Source organism: Citrus clementina, unplaced genomic scaffold, assembly GCF_000493195.1.
Source record: "Citrus clementina cultivar Clemenules unplaced genomic scaffold, Citrus_clementina_v1.0 scaffold_1, whole genome shotgun sequence".
In the NCBI taxonomy this organism is placed as follows: Eukaryota; Viridiplantae; Streptophyta; class Magnoliopsida; order Sapindales; family Rutaceae; genus Citrus; species Citrus x clementina.
This window is the reverse complement of record NW_006263303.1, coordinates 27,697,424-27,716,857: the sequence shown is the minus strand read 5'-3', so window position 1 is coordinate 27,716,857 and position 19,434 is coordinate 27,697,424. Positions and strand designations below refer to the sequence as shown.

Sequence of the window (19,434 nt, the reverse complement as noted above, 5' to 3'; positions counted from 1 at the left end):
AAAAGAAAAAGACCTAAATTCGCATGTTTTAATGTGAGTATTTGGTTTTTCACTATTGTTTGCAAGGGGGAAAAAAATTGTTAAAAGTAAAACTGGTCATTTCATAATTTAAGGTACTTCGGTTACTTTACAGAGTAACATTTCTCCTTAAAAAAACAAAATTTAATTAGGATGCCCTAAAAATATGTTTCTAAATATAATTTTTAAGAGAAGGTGAAAAATTAAAAATAAAAACCATTTTTAGACTATTTTATCAAATTATTCAAGTAAATTTAATATCCAAGAATTTTAAATATATCATCAAATATGTTTTATAGCTTATTGAAATTACCAATAATAATAAGTTCATAATTTTAGATTATTAAAAATTACCAACAATAAATTAATAACTGGTGAAAGGATAATATATTAAGAGAAATCTGTGGTGCAACTGTGGTATTGTGTCACAGTTATATTCAGCAGTTAGATATCAGTAGACCCCACCAATCTAAATACATCTAATTGTAGCACGATACCACAGTTGCACCGTAGTATGATCCAATATATTAATATCATATTTATTGTCATTTCTTGTAACTCAACTATTAAAAATAAAAGTAACCGGTTAGTCCGGTAACCGAGACAAAAAGTGAAGACAGCAGAGAAATCAGAACTGAACAGTTCGGTTACAGTCGGTGGTGACATACCTACGCAATCACCTACAATCAACCTCATTATAACAAAAATGAACCCGCTCGTAACCCCACAAATCTGAATCGTCTGTTCCAGCCCCTCTTCACGTAACTCGTATAAATTAATTTCTCCGAGCCGGGCTCTTCCTTCGTCCTTATCCCATTTTAACAAAGCTCTTATGGAAAGTGTATCATTATCTTTGATTTTGCCTTTCTGTAATAAGATTTGAATTTATATTTCTCTCCTTTAAAAACCCCATTAACACATTATTGTAAATACATATATATTAACAAGCCATTAAAAGTTAAAAGAGAAGAAAAAAAGCCTTTGTTTTGTATTTTGTCTCTGTTTGTTCTCAATGAGATCTTCGTTAGACTTGTTGAATTTGATATCTTTTGATGATTTTGGGACACTGAATCGAATCCCACGAGTCATGAAAGTCCCTGGGGTGATATCAGAGTTTGAAAATAAGAGCAACGACAGTACTACAACAATCGTGGAGCCATGCCAGCGCAGGATCATTGTGGCTAATCAACTGCCTGTGAAAGCCTATTATGAAAAAGATAGTAACAAGTGGGGGTTCGAATATGATCAAGACAGCCTCTATTTGCAGCTCAAAGATGGGTTCCCGCTGGAGACGGAAGTTATATACGTTGGCTCATTGAACGTTGAGATTGGTGTTGATGATCAAGAAGAGGTTTCAACGATTTTGTTGGAGAAATTTAAGTGCGTGCCAACGTTTTTGCCAGCTGATGTACACAAGAAGTATTATCATGGGTTCTGTAAGCATTATCTTTGGCCTTTATTTCATTACATGTTGCCTTTGACGGCTAGCCATGGGGCTCGTTTTGATCGAGGGGAGTGGCAGGCTTACTTGTCTGCTAACAAAGTTTTTGCGGATAAAGTGATGGAGGTGATAAACCCAGATGAAGATTATGTTTGGATACATGATTATCATCTAATGGTATTGCCTTCTTTCTTGAGAAAACGTTTTCATAGAGTGAAAGTTGGTTTCTTTTTGCATAGTCCATTTCCTTCATCTGAAATTTATAGGACTTTGCCTGTGAGAGATGAGATTCTTAAGTCCTTGTTGAATTCGGACTTGATTGGCTTTCACACTTTTGATTATGCGAGGCACTTTTTGTCATCTTGTAGCAGAATGTTAGGTCTTAATTATGAGTCCAAGAGGGGTTACATTGGTTTAGATTATTTTGGTAGGACTGTGAGTATAAAGATTTTGCCTGTCGGGATTCACATGGGCCAATTTGAATCTATTATGTCTCTTGATGTCACAGGTCAGAAAGTTAAGGAGTTGAAGGAAAAATTTGATGGGAAAATTGTAATTTTGGGGGTAGATGATATGGATTTGTTTAAGGGTATTAGTTTGAAGTTTTTAGCAATGGGGCAGCTCTTAGAACAGCACCCAGATTTGAGGGGGAAAGTGGTTTTAGTACAGATTACAAACCCAGCTAGGAGTAGTGGTAAGGATGTGCAAGATCTTCTAAGTGATACCAACAGAATTGCAGAAGAAATCAATCTCAATTTTGGCAAACCAGGCTACGAACCGATTGTTATCATTAAAGAGCCGCTTAGTACTCAAGATAAGGTTCCATACTATGCCATTGCTGAATGCTGTGTGGTGAATTGTGTGAGAGATGGGATGAACTTGGTGCCTTATAAATATACTGTTAGCAGACAGGGGAGCCCTGTTTTGGACAGGGCATTAGGTGTTGATGAAAAGAATCCTCCCCAGAAGAAGAGTGTTATAATTGTGTCAGAATTCATCGGCTGCTCTCCATCTCTTAGTGGGGCGATTCGTGTCAATCCGTGGAATGTTGATGCTGTTGCTGATGCCATGGATTCTGCCTTACAAATGGAGAATCAAGAGAAAATTTTGCGGCATGAGAAGCATTATAAGTACATTAGCTCTCATGATGTGGCTTATTGGGCTAAGAGTATTGATCAAGATCTTGAGAGAGCTTGCAGAGATCATTTGTTCAAGAGATGTTGGGGAGTTGGTTTGGGTTTGGGATTCAGGATTGTTGCTTTGGGGCCTGAATTTCGGAAGCTTGGAATGCACCATATTGCTTCTGCTTATAACAAGACAAATAGCAGATTGATTCTTTTGGATTATGATGGGACTGTGATGCCACAAACTTCAGAGGATAAAAGACCAAGCACCGAGGTTCTTTCAATCTTGAATGATTTATGCAATGATCCCAAAAATGCTGTTTTCATCGTTAGTGGCAGAGGAAAGGATTCTCTGGGCAATTGGTTTTCTGGGGTTGAGAAGTTGGGCCTTTCAGCCGAACATGGTTACTTCACTAGGTAATGCTTTAAATTGTTGTTTATTCACTGAATTTTCTTGCGCGTCATTGTGTGTGTTTGTTTGTTTTGTTTTGTTTTTTTTATCCTTTTAATCTAAGATTATCTATTGTAGGTGGAGTAAGAACTCTGCATGGGAAATTTGCTCGTTGACAAGAGACTTTGATTGGAAAGAGATTGCAGAACCTGTAATGAAGCTTTATACTGAGACAACCGATGGCTCTTTCATAGAGGATAAAGAAACTGCAATTGTGTGGCACCACCAGCACGCCGACCCTCATTTTGGCTCATGCCAGGCTAAAGAGCTTCTTGACCACTTGGAAAATGTTCTTGCTAATGAGCCTGTTGTTGTCAAAAGAGGCCAACACATTGTTGAGGTCAAGCCACAGGTATGTCAACATCAATCTTTTTAATACAGTTGTTACATAAACTTATATGATATGTTACGAAGAAACGGTGTAATGCCCTTTGTTTTATATCTCATTGATATTGCTCGGATGATCATTCTAATGTGGTGAATTGGGTAGGGAGTAAGCAAAGGCATTGTTGTAAAAAACTTGATTTCAACTATGCGAAGTAGGGGGAAGTCTCCAGATTTTGTGCTGTGCATAGGGGATGACCGTTCTGATGAAGATATGTTCGAGAGCATTGAGCAAGCTGTTGCCGATCCATCGGTACCAGGGATTGCAGAAGTATTTGCGTGTACAGTCGGTCAGAAACCGAGCATGGCTAAATATTACCTTGATGATACTGCAGAAGTCATAAACTTGCTTGAAGGCCTTGCTACAGAATCTGTACATTCTAAGTCGGCATCCTACCAGGAATCACATGAAGACTTGTTACTTTGAATAAAAGGTTAGAATGAACATAGTGAAAAAGTCAAATCTGGGCTTAGGGCAATTGATGATACAGATATCCTTGTACAGAAAAATACTTTTTTCTTTTCTTTTTTTTTTTATAACTTTTACAGGTTCATTTGGAAAACCCAATTAGAGAAATTTACAAATTAGTTCATTCATCTTCATCTTCATCTTCATCTCTTTGGAATTACTATTATTTGTGGAATTACTATTATTTGTGAATACATCTAATGCATATCGAAGATAAATCGGTCAAACTGTCATTATCTCTATGGACAAATAGTCAAATACCAGCCGGACTCGTGATGCAGCAACAAAGAAGGCCACTAGGAATTGTCTTGAAGGGTTTGACTGTGAATTGCGGAATCAAAATTTCACTATTTGCGTAGTTTTTCTACAAATGCATCCAATGTTTCTCAGTTTCTGAAAACAAGATAATGGTCAAAAAGAGTGTTCGGATAACGGAATGATATTTTTCCCGTTGAGTGTATTGATGACAATTGATTTGTGTACTAAAACTTCTCAAAAATAACCACACCATATTTGAAGGCCATCATTTCCAAAATCTTTGTCGATAAGATCGGATCTAAGTTGCATAATTGTTATAGTACGTGGAAATCCAAAAAAGAAAAAGAAAAAAGGACATGCTTAAAATGACGAACTATTCTTTTATAAAATATTGGATTGTAAATTTATTTAGTTTTTATGAAGGTATGGAACTTGAAGTACAGTTAAATAACAGGTTGATTAATTTGCGCCATCGACAATACTTTTCGTTAACAATATTTAGGGCCAAACGGGTAACCAATATTATTTAATCAGTGACCCCAACAAAAGAAAATTATTTAATAGTCATATTTTATTGAAATAATATCATGTAACAATAATTTTGTAATTCCAGCAAACTATTAATTTAGGATATGAATAGATCATAGAGTTGTATAAGGGTTTTCAGATGTTATGATATTTTATTAAATAAAATATGACTCGTCACCTTTTTCTCCCCTTGAAATTTAAATACATTTGGATCTCGTATCTAATTTGCTTTTTGCTTCTAGAAGTTTCGGGGATGAATTCTGAAATTGCAAGATTTTTAAATTTTTTTGTTATTTATTTTATATGTAGTGGATTAATTATTTTTAACTAACCAGATTAAATACAATGCAATAAATTTTTATTTAATTAAAATGTGTATCCATTCTATTAATTATTAATAGGTTTTGTATCGTTCGCACATTATTAATTTATAGAGACTATATTATATTGAATATTTATATATAAAGAGAGAGAGAGAGAGAGACATACATATTTATAAATGTATAAATAAATTTTATTTAAGATTTGGTCCATTTTAACTATTTGTATTCTTTCAATAGTTCAAAACAGTAAGATTTGTAAAATACATATAACTGCCTTTAAACCTTATAAATTTTAAAAATAAATTTTATCACATATTAACTGTTTCTCTTCACCGTTGATTATTTTTCCAGCATAACTAACAACAATTACTTTAAAAGTTATAACATTACTAAATTTGCCCTTAGCTATAAAGAAAATAAATTAAATAATAAATAAGTCCAATAAATTTTAAAAAATATTATAAATTAAGCACATAGTTCGTGAATTCGGTGGAAAGCAAAAGGAATTGTGAAATTGGTTTCGAATTTTGATTTCATTTAAATTATAATTTTATTTACATCGGGTCATCCCCCAAGCCCATCCCCGAAGAAGAACAACGCCGCCGAATTTCACAGCCAAGAATTGAGCAAGTAATAAAATTGTCATTTCTTCATCTTCCCTCTTGAAGACATGACAAACTATTTTCTTTGAATTTTTTTCTTTTTTAATTAGCTTTCTCATGAAAAAATCCTCATGTTCTTTCTCAGATGGCCACTCTTGTGTTTAACAATCTGATGTGCAAAAGACTCTTAGAGTTTTCTTTAGTCGGCCACATTTGCACTTAACAATTTGATGTGTTGTTGCCTGTTGGTGTGCAGAAGACTCCAGATTCTTCTTCGAACAACCACACTTGTACGGTTGTACCTAATAGTTCGATGTACTATCTGCCATGGTGACGGTGACATGTTCTTTCTTCTTTCATTAATTTCTTCGAACCACTTCTTAGAGACTACGATTATGAACATTTGATACAAGTGATGATTGCAAGCTTCTAGGTGTACTATCGATTTATAAGAGAGTTAGGTAGCTGTATACAGAAATGAAACTGAATATTATATATCACAAAAGTAACGAAAAATGCATCCCAAGATTGTGGATGATGAAACAAAAAATAAAATAAAATAGCAAAATACATGCATAACTGATGATATAGTTAATATTTATATTAGAACCCAGGAAGAAATCGATAAAATAAAGATTTTGTGAGAAGTTTACATGTACAATACACAACCTATAAGTGTCAATATTTAAATGAAAGGCTCTTGCAAAGAAAAATTAAATTTGCGGGAAAAAAATAGTCAGTAAAAATTTCTTTTCCTTTCCTTCTTGATTTATACACATGCCGTAATTTCCACTAATAACATCGCTATCGCTGAGAATTGTAAAAACTCTTTCCTCATTAACTTACCGATAATTAGTTTCTTTACTTCCCAGTTTCCTCAAATTTCTTACACTGTCCCATACTAAAACCTATGCATGATATTTAATAAAAGTTTGATTTGTTGTAAAGAAAATTTGACAGTAGAAACATTTTTTTTTCCATGAGTATATATATATATATATATATATATATATATATATATATATATATATATATATATATATATATATATTAAATATCATTTGTGAATTCTCCCTACAAAACCAATAAAGGCATCAAATAAATTAATTTATAGTATTTTATGCGAAAATTAGCCTTGAAGCTTCATATGCTTCTCGATCCAGTTTGAGCAAGGCCTAATCAAGTTTTCAGGTCCGAGGCCAGCCCATTCCGGGTTTGTAATACTAGAGTATTTAAGCCTAATTCTACCCAATAAAAAGCCTCAAAACAGTCAAACGAAAATTCAGAGAATTCATGTTTGAGCTCCGACAGGCCGCATATTGTTTTCCAGGTCCAATAAAACCATACAATGAGGTTTATGTGCTTCAAATTTCGCTCTTATTATTACAATTATCATACACAATTGATTAATTCTATTAAATTGTTGTTAGACAATACTTGCATATAATATTTCTTTTTTAGCCCCCATCTAAATCAAATCAAATCAAAAACTATGATATGAAGAATTACCGTCCTCCAACTATCTCTATCTCTGAATTCCCATCGTAACGTACATACGAAACCTTTTTCTGTTTAATTTTGTTTTTAATCCTTTGTTTATTTCAATAATTTAATAATAAAAAAGTTGATAATCCAGCATCATCAATTCAATACAGCATCCTTAATTGGTGCAGTGCAAAATGGAGAATTATTGGCCAAGTAGTTAGTTGGTGCTGTCTCTGGAGTCGTATGTTTCAACTTTTTTAACCTTATACGTTGACTTGTGCTGTGCAAGTCTCTGATTTTCACTTTCACTTCCAGTGTCAACACAAAAAATAAAAATAGAACTAAAACGAAAGTAAAAACACTAGCGTAAAAACAAACACATTAAGTCAATACTTCTAATTAGCTTACGAAAAAGCTCAGATTTTAGGGAGAGAAGGGAAAACGAAACAAAAAAAAAAACAACAAAATTGAAGAAGGGCAACACCATTTTGGGGATGGGGGCACCGTAGGGTTTTAAGAGATCAGAGTTAAGATTTTTCTTTTCGTTCTTTATTAATTGTTCTTGATGGAGTTCAAGAAGGAAAAGCTTGTCAGGTAATCTTGTTGTGTATATATGTATATTTCTTATCTGGGTTTTTTTTTTTTGCTAGGAAGTATTGATTTTTAAATTTTCCGGGATTTTGTTTTTCATATGCTGCATTTGGCTGATGAGAAAGTGCGGGAAAATGTTGACAGAGATTGGAGTTAGAGTAGTTAGACTAATTCGAATTAATCTGTTAAATCTTTCGAGTTTTAGATTTGTTGCTATGTGAGAGCTAGAATTTTGGTCAACTAAGAAGCTCTGTAATCAAAACACTTCAGAAGCATAAAAATTCTTTATTTGTTTTCGGGTTGTACTTGAGGGCTAAAGTGACATGGACCTTCTTGTCAAACAGATGCGTTTTCTAGATGTGAATATTGTGAATCAAATATTTTGTAGGTTGAAAATCTTCTGCTTAAAACTGTGGGAAAACTTTTGTAGGTTTTATTCTGACGGCAAACAGCATAGAGAAACTTTGTGGGGAAAGAATGACTCAATACACCTTGAGAAGTCATCTTCTGCGCACAAGATTCCATTACCTTCAGTGCTAAATGGAGTGGTAGGAAGCAGGGGTCAGGTCCAGGAGGCATACAAAATTGGAAGGTCGAAGGTGTTTCAAGAGGAAAACATGCCATGGTACAAGAAAATACTCGACCCAGGCAGTGACATCGTTTTGCAGTGGAACTGGGTTTTCATTGTCGCATGCTTGGTGGCACTTTTTGTCGATCCATTGTACTTTTACTTGCCTTCCGTTGGAGGGGATGGGGATACTTTATGTGTGAAGACTGACATGAAGTTACGGATTGTTGTGACCTTGTTCCGGACCATGGCAGATCTTTTTTATTTGCTGCACATGATTATAAAATTTAGGACAGCTTATGTCGCACCAAGCTCTCGGGTATTTGGAAGGGGTGAACTTGTCATGGATCCGAAAAAGATTGCGCGGAGATATCTTAGATCTGACTTCTTCATTGATCTCATTGCAACTCTGCCTCTGCCTCAGGTAACTTATTCTGACATATCAATCTTTGGCTTTCCTGTTTCTACACATTATAAGTAGTTTCTTTTAGCTGGTATTGTAGTATACGTTCTATTTTTTTTTACAATGAACATTTAGTGTTGGCATGGCATGGCCTCTTTTTCTGTCTACTCTTAGTTTGCAGATATGTTATTGGTTCCTTTGTAGTTGCTTTGCTCTGTTGTAGGATCTGGCTTTTTCAATTGTCATTAGGGTGAGGGATCTCCTTTTTCGATAAAGTTTACAAATTGGTGAGCCAAGTTATACTTTGTGGTGTTAAGTCAGTTTTAAGGATTCAAGGGCAAAATGATTACAGAGCAGCAACCTTTTATGTCTGCATTTGAGTTGGTTAACTGTCTTTCCCTTAATTTGTTGCAAGATGAGTTAGTCTTATATAACATGGTTGGGCTCATAGTGCCCTTCTGTGCCACCCAATTCGTCCGCTCTTTCATAAATGTTTTAATTGTTGGGTCCCTAGTGTCCACCGGTCAAACCACTTCAGTACTTAGAAATTTATAAATTGACAACTCAAGCTATTAATTGTCCACCTGTCCAATTCCTATATGGCAGTGAACAACCTTCTGCCTCTATCTCTATCCATAGAAGTACTATGGATTATGGCTATTATTTTCATGTGATAAAATGCTAAATTTGGAAACCTGAGCATAACATGCAGTTTTGCTCCTTTTCTACATGATCTGTTAATTTCATTGATTGTATTATTTCTATGTGTTCTGATTTAGACTTTCTGCAGCTGACAAAGGTGAAGCTCAATTAACTGAATTTACTTTAATGCAGATTGTAATCTGGTTTATCATACCGGCAACAAGAATCCCTCGAACCAATCACAACAACAATGCCCTTGCATTGATAGTTCTGCTTCAGTATGTTCCCAGATTATATTTGATTTTTCCGTTAAGTTCCGAAATCATTAAGGCAACAGGTGTGGTCACAAAGACTGCTTGGGCAGGGGCTGCTTATAATCTGTTATTGTACATGTTGGCTAGCCATGTATGTGACCTTATTACTTTAACGTTTATGCGTATTGTTCTGTTGTTTTACAGGGTTCATTAGTTTACTCCTTTAACATCCTTATTTTAAGTTTCTAGTTATTTTATTTCTTTCATAGAGTTCACAAGATGTCGCTCTCTTTTATTCAGGTTGTGGGGGCAGCATGGTATTTGCTGTCAGTTGACAGGTATACATCATGTTTGAAAAAAGTGTGCAAGAAGGAGTTTAACAGTACCAGATGCAATTTGGATTGTGATGCTTTCAACGTTCGCAAGATGTGGGCAAATAGAACAAATGTGTTCAACGGCTGTGGTCCAAAAAACGATATCACTTTCAATTATGGCATATTTCAGAATGCAGTTGAAAAAAACGTTGTTTCCTCGGCCTTTATTGAGAAGTATTTCTACTGTTTATGGTGGGGTCTGCAGCAGCTTAGGTATGACTTTATTCTTTCTAAGCATCAAAAACAACAACTGTTTTCATTATATTCCTTTTTTTTTTCCGTACTTTTTTAACTTTATGGGGCAGTTCTTTGGCTGGAATAATGAAACTGATTTATGTGAATGGGCTGAAGTATGTAGTTCTAGCTTCATAGAAATGTATGTTATATATCGCACATCAGATACTAGAACAATGAACAGAATACACCAACTGTAGAAATGACAAAAATACAATCAAATGACATATAAATGTTTGATTCCCATTGAAGGATCATCCACATGATTGAAAATATATATATTTGCTAGAAAATTGCAAGTTTACCTTATTAATTCTAGAAATTTCTAGGTTTCTTCATTCCATTCAGTTGTTTCGGTGAAAACTATTATTTTTTTTAATTTTAAGTTTTATTCTTTTGAAACTGAGAAATAGATGATGAATGTATGGTTTTCAGATTATTCTCAAAATTAAAATGTTTGGCAACCTGTCTTGAAGTGGAGTTGATATTGTATTGTAATATATATTTTTTATTTTGAATGTTGTGGATGCCATTTAATTGTGTTATTTTGTTTACAAATGTTGATCCATGTCCTTTTTCCCATTTATTATCTCAGTTCATATGGACAGAATTTGTCAACCAGCACATTCATTGGGGAGACATCATTTGCTATACTCATTGCCATCTTGGGTCTTGTTCTGTTTTCTCATTTGATAGGGAATATGCAGGTACATAGAAAACATTGGAATCCTCGACTTTCTCCTTTCAAACTTACTTTCCTTTCGAATTGATCTTGTATGGGTGACACTGATGGTTACTAGCTTTTTATTACCAGCATTCTTATGCATCTTCTTCGTTCTTTACTTCTATTCATTGTTATATTTTTAATGCACCACTACAAAATTAGTATACTTTAGAAACAACAATAGAATCTTTTCCACTTTTCTGTAGTTTGGCAATTGACACAAATTTTTTGTTAAATCTATTTTCCATTTTTTTAACAGCTCCAGCATTATTTTTCAGTGTTCAGTTAATATTTGAATTGAAAGGTGTAGAAAAATGGTAGATTGTCCTGTTTTGGTGTAACATGTTTGTCATTGTACTTTTCCTATACCATGTGGTGGTTTAAAAATTGTTTTCATGATGTAGACATACCTGCAATCTATAACTTTGAGACTCGAGGAATGGAGACTTAAGCGAAGAGACACTGAGGAGTGGATGAGGCATCGCCAACTCCCTGAAGATTTGAAACACCGGGTTCGACGTTTTGTTCAGTATAAGTGGGTTGCGACCCGAGGAGTTGATGAAGAAGCCATTCTTCGAGGCTTACCAGCTGATCTCCGTCGTGATATTCAATGCCACCTCTGCTTGGATCTTGTTCGACGTGTATGTTTTCTATGAAGTTTTATGTTAGAGAGCTTAAAACAGCCATCATTTTTTCTGATTTAGTACTTAAATCAAATTAACTTGCTTTTTTTTTTTTTTTGCAGGTCCCATTCTTCTCACAGATGGATGATCAGCTGCTTGATGCAATTTGTGAGCGTCTTGTATCCTCCTTAAGCACTGAAGGCACCTATATTGTTCGTGAGGGTGACCCTGTGACAGAGATGCTGTTTATCATCAGAGGTAGATTGGAGAGCTCTACAACTAACGGAGGTCGGACTGGTTTCTTCAACTCAATTACATTGAGACCGGGAGACTTTTGTGGGGAGGAGCTCCTTACATGGGCGTTGCTTCCAAAATCCACCCTCAACTTGCCTTCTTCAACTCGAACAGTTAGAGCTCTGGTAGAAGTTGAAGCTTTTGCTCTGCGAGCTGAAGATCTCAAGTTTGTGGCTAACCAATTTAGACGCCTCCATAGCAAGAAGCTGCAGCATACATTCCGGTTCTACTCCCACCATTGGAGAACATGGGCAGCTTGCTTCATACAGGCTGCTTGGCGCCGGTACAAAAAGAAGAAGAGGGGAAATGCATACACAAGGGCGGAATCCTTTGCTTCTGATGAGAGGGAGACCGATGAGACTATGCAAGAGGAAGTGGAACGTTTTTCTGCTAGTTCAAATCCTTCTCAGGCAAAGCTGAACCTTGGGGTTACAATTCTAGCTTCAAGGTTTGCTGCAAATACAAGGAGAGGAGCACAGAAACTCAAAGATGTTGATATGCCAAAATTACGAAAGCCTGAAGAGCCTGATTTCTCAGCTGATCCTGAAGATGATTAGTTCAGGATTAGCTATGTAGCTTATGTGCATTAGTCTAGAGCATACCATAACTACAGATTTCTCCCTAATTTTTTTTTTTTTTCAACGGAGGTGGGTTCTGGAATGCTGTATTTGCCTAAAAACGAGAATCTTGTTTGGTCCAGAAAAAAAAAAAAAAAAGTTTTCTTGGTTGATTAAGACTGGGAAGGGGTTTGAAGAGTAACATAGTGGTATCTACCATATCTTATTGTTTTTGTATCATGTGTTACCTGTATATTTACTTGTAATGGTACATTTAACATGGCGATTTCATTACAATGTGTGCTGAATTATTGGCCTTCAAATGTGCTCAACATGCATTAACTTGTATCTTTTGGTTTACTTTTTTAACATCAATTTGTTTCTCCTACACAACTTCGTATGGGTTGATATCAATAAAAATTTTGTACAGACGAGGTGGACTGCAGTGTAAACTTTGGGAAAGCTATTTTTTATCTTTTAGATTTTAATAAAAAATAAGAAAGTCTGCAGAAAACAACCGGCACTCCAATGTCAATCACCATAGAAAGATTTAAAAAAGAAAAAAAAATGAAGCTCGGAAAACAAAATTTTTTTCTCACTCTGTTTCTCCTACCACTCGAACCTTCGGTTAAATAATTGTTGTTTTCATACATACTTTGTCCTTTTATCGTAAATAAACTAAAAAATTGGATCTAATTGTGCTTTTGCTGGCTAAAAACATCTACAGGTGAGCTTCGAAATGACAGTACATCTGCTTCATATACGCAAGGACGAAAACATCTAATTCTTTAAGAAACAAACTTGACGACAAATCGTCCATAGAGAGCTTTGGAACGACAGCTCATTTTCATTTTAAACGCAAAGAGGACAAGCTGTCTTCACATATTAGAAACAAACGACCAGCGTAAAAGGCTGAAAGCCTCAACTGCAAAAAAGCTTTTAAATTTATCTAATATATGCCATAGCCAGTCAAACCTTACATAAAGTTTATGTTTGAAGCTCAAATGGAGGTGGATAATGGGCTGCAAACCGCTATGGTAGCTATAATGTTTGATGTCTAAATGTACGCATAATCACAAAATGAACTTGTGGGATTTTATTTATTTTAATAAAATATTTCATAAGTCTTTTCATTTCAGTTAATGTGGCAGACAAATTGTGTTGACAATGCAAGCGACCATGATGAATGTTTTCTAATCCTTTTAGTTTGCTGCTAGATTAATCACTATTGTCAACATCTGGGTACATGAAAGTCTCAGTGATAAAGAGCTTCCCTGCCGCCCGGTAAAAGAATCTTGATTTATGATATTCAGAAGCAACACGAGCATTATACACTATAGGTGTGGAGCAGAAAATTATCTGCGCAAAAGGTACTGAGAATGTATGTGTAGAAAAAAAAAATGGTGATGGATTTTCTAATTACCTTCTCTTCTTTTGAAAGAATAATTGTGGGACAACATTATGTACAACTTAGAACCTAAATGTATTATCGAAATGGCTAATTGGGAAAGGTTGTAAATCGAAGTACATGGTAAACACAGTATTACCGCAACATCTATCTGAAAACTATCATCCGGAGAAATATTGTTGTGACATGGTTCTTTCACCCTTTATCTGGCCTTCAATCTGCTCTCCCTTTCACGAGCCATAGCTGTCGATGTCATAAAACTCTATGTTCTTATACTTTTGGGATATTATCTCTGCCTGAACTTTTCTAGCAGTGTCTGTTGCACAACCAACAAGAATGAGAACAGAAGTGCCTGCAAATCCTCTGAATGCAGTCAAGTGCGTGGTTTGCTCAATCACAGCAGGCCCAGCGGCTAGAATTGCTAAAAACACTGAACCCAGCACAGATATCCGACTAAGCACCTAAGTTTAAATGAAAAACATGTAAGTGAGTCGGATCTCTTTGTAGTGAAATAAATCTCAAGTATTAGAAGAATTATTTTTAGAACCATGTAAAACGCTGACTCAACCCTAAAATTTTAAAAAGCATCAGTAGATAAATTTCATTTTAATAAGAAACTTACTGTCTTAAGAAATGCAGCCGTACTTTTCCCCGGTCGGACTAGTGGAATTGAAGCACCTTGGCGCTTCAACTGTTCACTGACATCATCAGGATCCAATTGCAGGAAAGTGTAGTAGTAGTTGAAGAAAGCTATCAAGAGGATATTGGTCGGAAGGTAGAACGAACCTACAAAAATATTATCCTCTTAGGTTTGGACAATCTTACATTTATGAAAGGGAAACTACCTATTGTAAATGACAGCATGCTGAGTTATTTCACTTGATTTAACTCTTCAAGTCAATTGACAGGATAATAGTATTGCCATCCTCCATCGTGGAGTGTTATCACAGGACTCATCTTAGTCACAGAAAACATAGGCCTAAATAAAATCCATCTCACATCAATGTTTTGACTTTTGAGGAGGAGGGTTGGTGGCAGGTTTGGGGAAGAGGGGGTTTTTTGTTTTGTTGAGCTGGGAAGGGGGGGTGGTGGGGGTGTTATATTATGTATTATACTTATTTCTCAATAACTTTCACCATTCAATAATTATAACTCTTACCCCCTGGATTCAAAGCCACTGCAGCCTTCTTAAGTGCAGCTATACCAGTGAATCGTGCTAAAGTACCGGGAAGAGCCAGTGATGATGTGGAAAATATGATTGGCATCACTCCAGAACTATTCACCTGTTTAATTAAAACAATAATATAAGAAAACAATAAACTATCTGACTAAATAGTATACTTCAAACGACATATAATCCCTTGGGTGTATAAAAACAAAACTATTAGAGCAATCACTCTCATATCTTGGCTGATAATTCATAATGAGAGAGAGAGAGAGATCCAAGTTAAGGTTACTAGAGAATATAGTTATGATATAATAGAGAGGCGCTTTTGTAGTTATAACGTAACTAGCATTGTGGGTAACATCATTTGAGATGGGCCAAGAAAGTGGTAGCACTTGCATTTTCTACTCTTAGACCTGCAATCTCACTTAACCCATGCACAACAAAGCATGCTGTTAAATCATGTATCTGCGTGAGAGTGCTCACACATGCATTGCAAGCAAGAGATAGAGATGACAGTAACATCATCTCCAAAGCTTTATCCTCTTTTTACTTTGTGGATAATTGCAGACAACATATTCGGCCCCTAGTCCTTGTAAAGAGAACCCAAAAAACAAATAGCTGTTATTCCTTCCACATTTTTGGGACTCAAGTTTCAGATCAAGATAATTAATTTTGGTGTTCAGGAATCCCTTATCTTTTTTTTTTTTTTGAAACGCAGGAATCCCTTATCTAAGTCATGTAACATGCTAAAGGATTAAAACAAGTGTTTGCAGATGAATAACCTGACAGGCAATCCCAATTATTTTACCTTGAGCATTCTGTGATTTTAATATTTAAGGATGTTACTCAGAATATTAAAACTTTAGAAGAGCAGAAGAAAATATAAAACCTGTAATACAGACCTTAAAGGGTAGGTAAGCAGATCTTTGGAGCCCTCCGCTTCTGCTAGTGTATCTGGAGGCATAGTTGATTGGGATTTTTCTCTCTGCTTCCTGAAATCCTTTGTTGAGATGATTGTTAACATCTTGTTGTTTCAACTAATTCAAGTATTATATCATACCTAACAATAAGCATTTACCTGGACATATACAATGCCGAGGACTAATAGGATGAATGAAATAATAATGGTGGCTAGCCCAATGTAGTTACCATCCTGGAATGCCTCAGCGACAGTCCTACCAAATGATGCTGGCAAGTAGGAGATAATGCTCGTGAATATCAAAAGAGACGTGCCGTTTCCAAGTTTTAGATCAGAGATCCTTTCCCCAATGTATGTAGTGAATGCAGAGCCAAGTGTCAATAAAGTAACAGATGTCAGAACCCAATCCGTACTGAAGTCATTGACATAGGGACGAAGATAAAGGACTTGACCAATAGCCTGTCATCACAAATAAACATTTATTATTTGCCAAGCTCAGCGGCTTATTTGGAAACCATTTGATGTAATTTCCAGAAGTTGTAGGACAGTCAGTCCACAGTCTAACATCCTCCCATGTTATATGAACTGTACAGCACTATAGCAATGCACTATAGCCCAGTATTTGACAGTTGAAAAGGAGCTTGCACAAAGTCAACCTTCATGTACACAACTTTTATTCTCTATATGTGATTGAAAGAAACACTCCCTGCATATCATGTAGCGTGAATCCACACTAAATCAAAACAGTTCCATTCAGTTCTATAGAAAGACAAACATCAGTAACTAAATAGACCACCCAGCACAAGCCATAGAAAATGATGATCAGGTATGTATCTTTGTGCGAAGAATCAAAGAACCTAATTTGATTAAATAGACACTGCGAGCTTCTTCATTAAAGTAGATAACCTTTTACTAAGCAGCAAATCTAGTTCCCTACCTGTACTATTGCAAAACCAACCGAAGCATATCGGGTGTACTGAAGCACTTTCTTTCTTCCCGCTTCACCTTCTCTTTTCTGAAGATCTTGCAACTTGGGATTAATTTGGGCAAGAAGTTGAAACACGATCTGTGCATTTATAAAGGGAACAATACCAAGAGAGCATATTCCAAGTCTACCAATGCCTCCTCCAGAAAATGAATCCAACGTGCTCAATAAACTGTTCTGATCCAAATTTCCTACAAAAGCTTCTCGATTAACCCCACCGAGAGGTATATATATTCCAAGTCGTGATAGGGCCAAGTACCCCAACAGCTTGAGAAATTTTCCGGGTAATGGGCCTTTAAAGAAGTCCCCAAAATCAATTGAACTGTCCTCCATTGCAGCTGCCAAGGTTGAAAAAATTCTCGTCAATTGCCTAGACCTCTTACTATCAGTTGCTTATAGAATGGTTTTAAGGGAAAAAAAAAAAAAAATTAAAAGCAAAGAGAGAACACCTGCCACTCCTCGAGCTGAAGAAGATTTTTCCCTTTTGGTTCCAGATGTGCTCTCAAATGTTGGTGATAACAAGCTTAGAAAACTTTCCCAAGTGCTATTTAAATGAGAACATACATCTGGATTGATACCCAAGGGATCAAAAACTGAACCCTCACAACTGAGAAGGAATTTGAATCAACACGTGGGATAAATATTGCCAGATGCAATGCGCACAAAACTTAATATTCATAAGAAAAGTTTTTATCTGATCTTGAACAACCCAGCACAAATTATAGCACTATAGATTTTAGTAGACATGCAATGTGTGATTTCCTAGATGTCTCAATTCAAATGGACATTGTAAAACATTATGTTGGCAAACAGATAAATACTCTGAAACAAGCCCGAATAATGTGGAAAATTAGCACAACTCCGGATAGCCTCCAAAGAAAAAACATGAATAGTTAGTTTGCATTCATTCCAACTACTTGCATGATCCTATATGATTTCAGCATCTCCCCATCTTCTCACTCAGTTTCTCTCCTCCGCACTTCAGCCCTTCTATTTCACAAACCTAGAAAGCACGTACAATCTAACTGACACATACTTTTGTTGTAAGGACAGGCTGATTTTGTTCCACAAATTGCTCAGCATCCCAAGTTTCAGTTCCCTATCACTAACTAAACCAACAAGTAAGGTTTCCATCAGTCGAACTCGACAATATTGAAATTCACGCTACAATCTACTTAGATACTTAACTCCAATTCCAGTTCTTTCACTAGTATATCAAAGGAAGTGTATTTTTTCACATGGCAAACACAACAAGGTACACATATCAGATATACCAAAAAAAAAGAAAAAAAAAAGGAAATTTTGATACCCTATTAAAAGGAAAACTCAAAAGGGCATTTAACAAACGTGATACCTGCTAAATTTGGAGGTGCTGGTAGAGATGGCGTTGGTGGGTTGTCTTTGAACAGAAAAACTGGCTCGGCATATTGAGTTTCTGAGTCTGGGAGATGTCTTTATCCTGGAAGTAGAAGGATTGAAGCAGAGAGGCCAAGAGGATGAAATTTCTCTGACACTTATCACCATTTTTCCTTTCAAGTCTTATCTGTTCAACTCAACTCGGGCTTGTTCATTTTGGTTCGAATCTTAAGAAGTGGACGTTAACGCATCTGGTGAATATTTCAATAGATAATATTATATGTATTAGTGGCAACTTTACCCATTGAGTTTGTAAATTTGTAACTTGATATTCTTTATGTTTAATTATAACAATATACATATATATATATATATATATATATATATATATATATATATATATATATATATTGCTTTTAAAAATAAATAAATAAATATAGACATTCGTAGTCCAGAACAAACTACTTATATTTTACGTCAAATTATTTATATTTTATGTTTTGTCACAAAGAGAGAGTCTCGTGAAAATTCAAATAAGTATTCTTAATAATGTTGAAAGTATAGGCTTACTAATGGATTATGAATACAATGACAATTTTAATATTTTAACGAGTATTATTGTAACCTATCATACGATACACATAGAAGTGGAGTAAGTTTTCAATAAAAAATCCTTATTTATAGGTAAAATGTATATATATACTTTAAAATAAAATACACTTTATTAGAGTTTTTTTTTTTAATCTTTTAGTTTACTTTTTTAATAAAGCCTTTTAGTTTGTATTTAACTTTAATATAATCGGAAATTTCTAATTGGAAAATTATTCCATAGATGTGATTAGTCTAATTGTGTATCGTTATATAACAGTGCTGCTCGCCACCAATAGTATTGCTTAATCGTGGGGTTTTCCTTTTTTTTTTTTCTTTTTTTAATGTTTTTTATGATATTAAATGTATAAAAATAAGGCAAAAAAATTTAAAAATGTTTTTGATAAAAATAAATTAAAATTCTGCGTGATATGAAAAGCCTAGCTAGCGCAAGTATTTTAAGATTGGGCCAACTCATGAAAAGCCATGATTCGAGGCATAAGAGAGCACAATGTGATTTGGGGCTATTTAGAATAATGTTGAGTCTCTAGCTAGACCAGACCGAAATAGTTGGAAGAGGGACAGGATCCAAATGGTTAAAAATGGACCCATTACGGCAATATATGTTCATCTTGCTTTACATTTTGTTCTCACTTGTTCGAG

At 35.2% G+C, this 19,434-nt stretch overlaps 3 protein-coding genes across 4 annotated transcripts; 2 read left to right on the top strand and 1 right to left on the bottom strand.

The window, feature by feature from the left end:
• Nucleotides 1-773: 773 nt before the first annotated feature.
• LOC18054628 (probable alpha,alpha-trehalose-phosphate synthase [UDP-forming] 11) lies at nt 774-4,347 on the top strand. Its single transcript, XM_006453402.2, has 3 exons — nt 774-3,000; nt 3,113-3,386; nt 3,525-4,347. The coding sequence occupies exons 1-3, from the start codon at nt 1,031-1,033 to the stop codon at nt 3,843-3,845; spliced, it is 2,565 nt and encodes an 854-aa protein (XP_006453465.1). The 5' UTR covers nt 774-1,030; the 3' UTR covers nt 3,846-4,347.
• A 2,526-nt stretch (nt 4,348-6,873) lies between these two features.
• LOC18054627 (cyclic nucleotide-gated ion channel 17) lies at nt 6,874-12,641 on the top strand. Of its 2 annotated transcripts, none has more exons than XM_024177643.1 (7): nt 6,874-6,951; nt 8,105-8,666; nt 9,480-9,692; nt 9,842-10,128; nt 10,745-10,856; nt 11,278-11,514; nt 11,619-12,641. In XM_024177643.1, the coding sequence occupies exons 1-7, from the start codon at nt 6,947-6,949 to the stop codon at nt 12,345-12,347; spliced, it is 2,145 nt and encodes a 714-aa protein (XP_024033411.1). In that variant the 5' UTR covers nt 6,874-6,946; the 3' UTR covers nt 12,348-12,641. The 2 variants fall into 2 exon arrangements, with proteins under 2 accessions (XP_024033411.1, XP_006453463.1); XM_006453400.2 differs by lacking the exon at nt 6,874-6,951 and adding an exon at nt 7,380-7,677.
• Nucleotides 12,642-13,751: 1,110 nt separating this feature from the next.
• LOC18054626 (preprotein translocase subunit SCY1, chloroplastic) lies at nt 13,752-18,428 on the bottom strand. The gene is made up of 8 exons (XM_006453399.2): nt 18,182-18,428; nt 17,277-17,434; nt 16,780-17,165; nt 16,002-16,301; nt 15,826-15,915; nt 14,915-15,038; nt 14,378-14,541; nt 13,752-14,216 (listed from the first exon to the last, which is right to left on the bottom strand). The coding sequence occupies exons 1-8, from the start codon at nt 18,349-18,351 to the stop codon at nt 13,986-13,988; spliced, it is 1,623 nt and encodes a 540-aa protein (XP_006453462.1). The 5' UTR covers nt 18,352-18,428; the 3' UTR covers nt 13,752-13,985.
• Between the last annotated feature and the right edge of the window lie 1,006 nt (nt 18,429-19,434).

What these genes read in the sequence shown, in the direction of transcription:
- LOC18054628 (XM_006453402.2), top strand. Translation starts at nt 1,031, where the DNA reads ATGAGATCTTCGTTAGACTTGTTGAATTTGATATCTTTTGATGATTTT. An exon ending in GAACATGGTTACTTCACTAG is followed by an intron (nt 3,001 to 3,112) that starts GTAATGCTTTAA and finishes TATCTATTGTAG; the next exon opens with GTGGAGTAAGAACTCTGCAT. An exon ending in TTGTTGAGGTCAAGCCACAG is followed by an intron (nt 3,387 to 3,524) that starts GTATGTCAACAT and finishes TGAATTGGGTAG; the next exon opens with GGAGTAAGCAAAGGCATTGT.
- LOC18054627 (XM_006453400.2), top strand. Translation starts at nt 7,649, where the DNA reads ATGGAGTTCAAGAAGGAAAAGCTTGTCAG. An exon ending in CAACTCTGCCTCTGCCTCAG is followed by an intron (nt 8,667 to 9,479) that starts GTAACTTATTCT and finishes ACTTTAATGCAG; the next exon opens with ATTGTAATCTGGTTTATCAT. An exon ending in GCTTGGATCTTGTTCGACGT is followed by an intron (nt 11,515 to 11,618) that starts GTATGTTTTCTA and finishes TTTTTTTTGCAG; the next exon opens with GTCCCATTCTTCTCACAGAT.
- LOC18054626 (XM_006453399.2), bottom strand. Translation starts at nt 18,351, where the DNA reads ATGGTGATAAGTGTCAGAGAAATTTCATCCTCTTGGCCTCTCTGCTTC. An exon ending in TTGGTTTTGCAATAGTACAG is followed by an intron (nt 16,302 to 16,779) that starts GTAGGGAACTAG and finishes TTGTGATGACAG; the next exon opens with GCTATTGGTCAAGTCCTTTA. An exon ending in CTGCTTACCTACCCTTTAAG is followed by an intron (nt 15,039 to 15,825) that starts GTCTGTATTACA and finishes TTAATTAAACAG; the next exon opens with GTGAATAGTTCTGGAGTGAT.